Genomic DNA, 4,061 nt, shown 5'->3' with positions numbered 1-4,061 from the left:
AAACCCTGTATTTATGGGAGTATTATTGCACCCAACGGCCTTCAACTCATCCACACTGTAATTTGAATTAAAACCCTTTAGGAATGCTTTGATACACATTGTAATATTTATAGCACTTCCAGGCTTCGGTGCTACTTGACCTAGATGTTTTAAATTTGCTTCGGAAACTAAGATAGTTGTTTTTCGGCAACAGTTTTATTGTTATATACAAGGCTTTATTTCACTCTCTGAATTGTCTTATCCTTCCTCCTGTGAAAAGGATAGGAGCAAGGATAAGACAATTTAGCGAGTGAAAAAAGGCCTAATATGTTACAAAAAATCTTTTCCCAAACGTTCCCTCAATTTTGTTATTTTATCTTCCGTTGTCTTCTTATTTTGCTTCTATCTCAACATTTCATTTTCAATAATTTGCAAATCCATGAGAACTGCGTTTACAAGTATTGAGGCTGCTCTATCTGAAAACCCTGTCCAACTTTTACTTAAGAAATTTTGTTTTTATATATTTTTATAAACTCTTCTTTTTAATATCCTATTATTTTTCATTGAAGTTTGCTATCAAGCTGAAAATTCTTTAATCAGAAACGTTTCCAAACATTTTCAATTCTAACAGTATAACCCGTGAAACAACACTCACACTGGGATATTTTCCATTTGCATTAGCTTTTAACAACAACCTTCATCATAAACTACATTTATAACATCAGAGTTTATTGGAAGAACCTTTAAATTCTTTTCATACAGCATGCGCTTCACAAAATGATTCTTTTTGTATTTTTGGCATTCCTTGTTTTTATTAGGACCTTGAATAAGTTCTTGCCGTTTTTTTGACAAAGTAAGTACTTTGAACAATGGACATTCGGTTTCATATAAGATGTCGATGCATGACCTGGCTTACCACATAATTTTTTACGTCTGGGATTATCATACTTGATCCAATTTTCATCTCCAGTGACTATCCAATGCAAAAAATGTTTCCTTTTTTGCCGTTCAAGCAACTGTCCACACATTAAGTGTCGCCGTTCAATGTCTCTTGGCTTTAACTCATAGAGCACCCAATGACCTTGTTTTTGGATCATCCCTAAAGCTTTTAAACTTTTCAAAACTTTTGTATCATCAACTTGTAACAATTTTCCGAGTTCATTTAGCGTCTGACAAGGATCTTCATCAAGCAACTCCTCCAACTCCTTATCTTCAAACTTTTTTGATGCCCTTGAGCGTTCTTTATCGTCTACATCAAAATCATTGAAGCGTTGAAACCAGTTTCTGCATGTCTTTTCCGATAGAGAACGCTCACCATACGTCTCGACAGGTATTTAGTGCGCCTCTCCTGCATTTTTTTTTTAAAAAAATAATGCAACAAAGTTCCACACAAAAACAATTTAACTGGTACTAAGCTAGATAATCCATTGTTGACACATTATTGTGTATTTAGGATATGCACGAACATGGCTTGACGCAATTTTAAACAATTTTTAAATTGCTTTGTGTGCACTAAGATGCAATAAATAAGCAAAAAACTGCAACTAGTTTACTGTTGCGCTTCAGTTTTCAAAGTAACGAATAAAAACTATTTTTAGAAATAAAAAGGTGAGTAAAAAACTCTAAATGTTTTTCTTAAAAATGAAGTAAAGCACCTTTCACAGCCTACGATTTACGTAGTAAAATTTTATTACCAGCTGTTTTATAAAAAGCAAACAACTAGTTCATAAGCTTTGCAGCATAAATTACTGCAAATAGCCCTCCCACAAAAATCCAAACATTAGTAAAAGGCAATCCAGCAACATTACAGTAGTCGGTGTAACAGCAATTGACCTGAATAATGACAAATATTAACTACTAACAAAATTGGTGGCTTTGTAAATTCAAATAAAAGTTGTGATTTAAAATCTTTTAATAACTTTGAAGAACTGTTATCTATATCTGTATGTATGTATGTATGTATGTATGTATGTATGTATGTATGTATGTATGTATGTATGTATGTATGTATGTATGTATGTATGTATGTATGTATGTATGTATGTATGTATGTATGTATGTATGTATGTATGTATGTATGTATGTATGTATGTATGTATGTATGTATGTATGTATGTATGTATGTATGTATGTATGTATGTATGTATGTATGTATGTATGTATGTATGTATGTATGTATGTATGTATGTATGTATGTATGTATGTATGTATGTATGTATGTATGTATGTATGTATGTATGTATGTATGTATGTATGTATGTATGTATGTATGTATGTATGTATGTATGTATGTATGTATGTATGTATGTATGTATGTATGTATGTATGTATGTATGTATGTATGTATGTATGCATGTATGTATGTATGTATGTATGTATGTATGTATGTATGTATGTATGTATGTATGTATGTATGTATGTATGTATTTATTTATAAATCCTTTTTACTTAAATTACCTTGCATACACCACTTGTATCACCGAAACAAAAGTCATTGCAATTTTTTACGTCGTATGCGCAGAATTTATCTATTTCAGAAGACTCTCTCATTTTGAAAGTTACGCAAGCTTTAATTCCTTTTCTCTCACCACATGTTGTAGTTACATCTGTGTTGTTTCTTCTTTCGTAACACTTCAGAGCGAAAGCTTTTAAAAAGTAAAGTGAAAGTTAAATTGTTTTGAAAATAAATATATAAAATGATGAACGAAGAAATAGAGTAAACTTATATTTTTATTTGCAAATTCACATTTAGGTTATACAGTGCTGTGTCTTGATAATCTAATAAAAGTCTCAAAAAGTCTTCACTTTTTTATAGCTTCTTGGGTATTTAACTTTTCCTAAAATTTATAAAAACACAATTTACTAACCTCCTTGAAAGAGCAAAAGAAAAAATATTGCTGACATCATTATTGTTTTAAAGCCTTTTAACTTTTTGTTTTCAGAAGAATATTTTTTTCGATCTCCGAATAAGACGTTAAACATATTGATCTTTCTAAACTGCTGTTTTCACCGTATTTGTCATACTAATACTTATATTTGAATAGCGCTAACTCAATGTATGGTTTCATCGCTCTGGTTTCATGTTTTAAGTAAGATTTGCAAAACCACAAATTTTCTTGGTTTATGCTAAGTTGAATATCGGTTTTACCATGAAAATGTTGAAGACGTGGATCTTTGTTGGTTCACAAATTAAACAGCACATAAGAGATTTTGTAGTAAACATAGGAGAAACTTGTTAAAAAATACAAATGCTGAGTAAGTATCTCCCAGCTAGCACACTTACGTTGGGCCAATGTATGTAAAACCATCGCGAACGTCGGCTGTTTTTTCTAATGCAAATTAACGTTGATCCAATGTCATATGTTTAATGATGAAATTAATACCGACGGAACGAAAAACAACTGGAAAAGTTACATTGGTCCAACGTATGTTTTTACATCGCAAAAAGTTAATTGCTTTTACGATGTAAATCCAACGTTGATCCAATGTATTTAAATTGACTTTGATTCAACCAACGTTGAATAAATGTATGTTTTTACATCGCAAAAAGTTTATTGTTTTTACGATCTAAACCCAACGTTGATCCAATGTAATATATATTGATCGTAAAAACAATAAATTTTTTGCGATGTTTTTAAGGGAAATGTAAGTGTTTTTTTTGCTTTGTTTATTATTTTTTTGCCTCTTTTTTGTCAACTTTTTGCGATGTATTTTCATATGGATGATCGACGTTGATCAAATTTATGTAAAAACATCGCAAAAAGTTGTTAGTTTTAAAGCCTTGTTGTTTTGACTAATAACTTTAGATCAAATTAAATTCTTGTTATGTTATGCTGCATTGTTGCTAAGTGGTCTTTATACGCAAGATCTGCATGTAAATATACACAGGATGTCTGCCAAATCAGGGAAATGTCAGGGAATTCGGATATCTTCAAACAAATCAGGGGATTATCAGGGAAATTAGTTTAAATTTTAGAAAAATCAGGAAAGATGACTATTTATCAAACTTATATAACTTAAATAAGTTGTATATAGTACACGTAATCTAAAAGTTTATTTGGCAGATAGTTTTATAAACTTCT

General features: G+C 30.7%; 1 protein-coding gene across 1 annotated transcript; it reads right to left on the bottom strand.

Moving 5' to 3' along the window:
• Nucleotides 1-1,596: 1,596 nt before the first annotated feature.
• LOC149888581 (uncharacterized) lies at nucleotides 1,597-3,564 on the bottom strand. Its single transcript, XM_090087165.1, has 3 exons — nucleotides 2,847-3,564; nucleotides 2,437-2,624; nucleotides 1,597-1,812 (listed from the first exon to the last, which is right to left on the bottom strand). Exons 1-3 carry the CDS (start codon nucleotides 2,959-2,961, stop codon nucleotides 1,699-1,701), a joined length of 417 nt encoding a protein of 138 aa, XP_089943291.1. The 5' UTR covers nucleotides 2,962-3,564; the 3' UTR covers nucleotides 1,597-1,698.
• Between the last annotated feature and the right edge of the window lie 497 nt (nucleotides 3,565-4,061).

Source organism: Hydra viridissima, unplaced genomic scaffold (genome assembly GCF_058129835.1).
Source record: "Hydra viridissima isolate aposymbiotic clone 2 unplaced genomic scaffold, HvirCarnegie_v1 scaffold_5, whole genome shotgun sequence".
Classification (NCBI taxonomy): Eukaryota; Metazoa; Cnidaria; class Hydrozoa; order Anthoathecata; family Hydridae; genus Hydra; species Hydra viridissima.
Note: the sequence above shows the minus strand (reverse complement) of the source record. Positions and strands in the feature narration are given on the sequence as shown.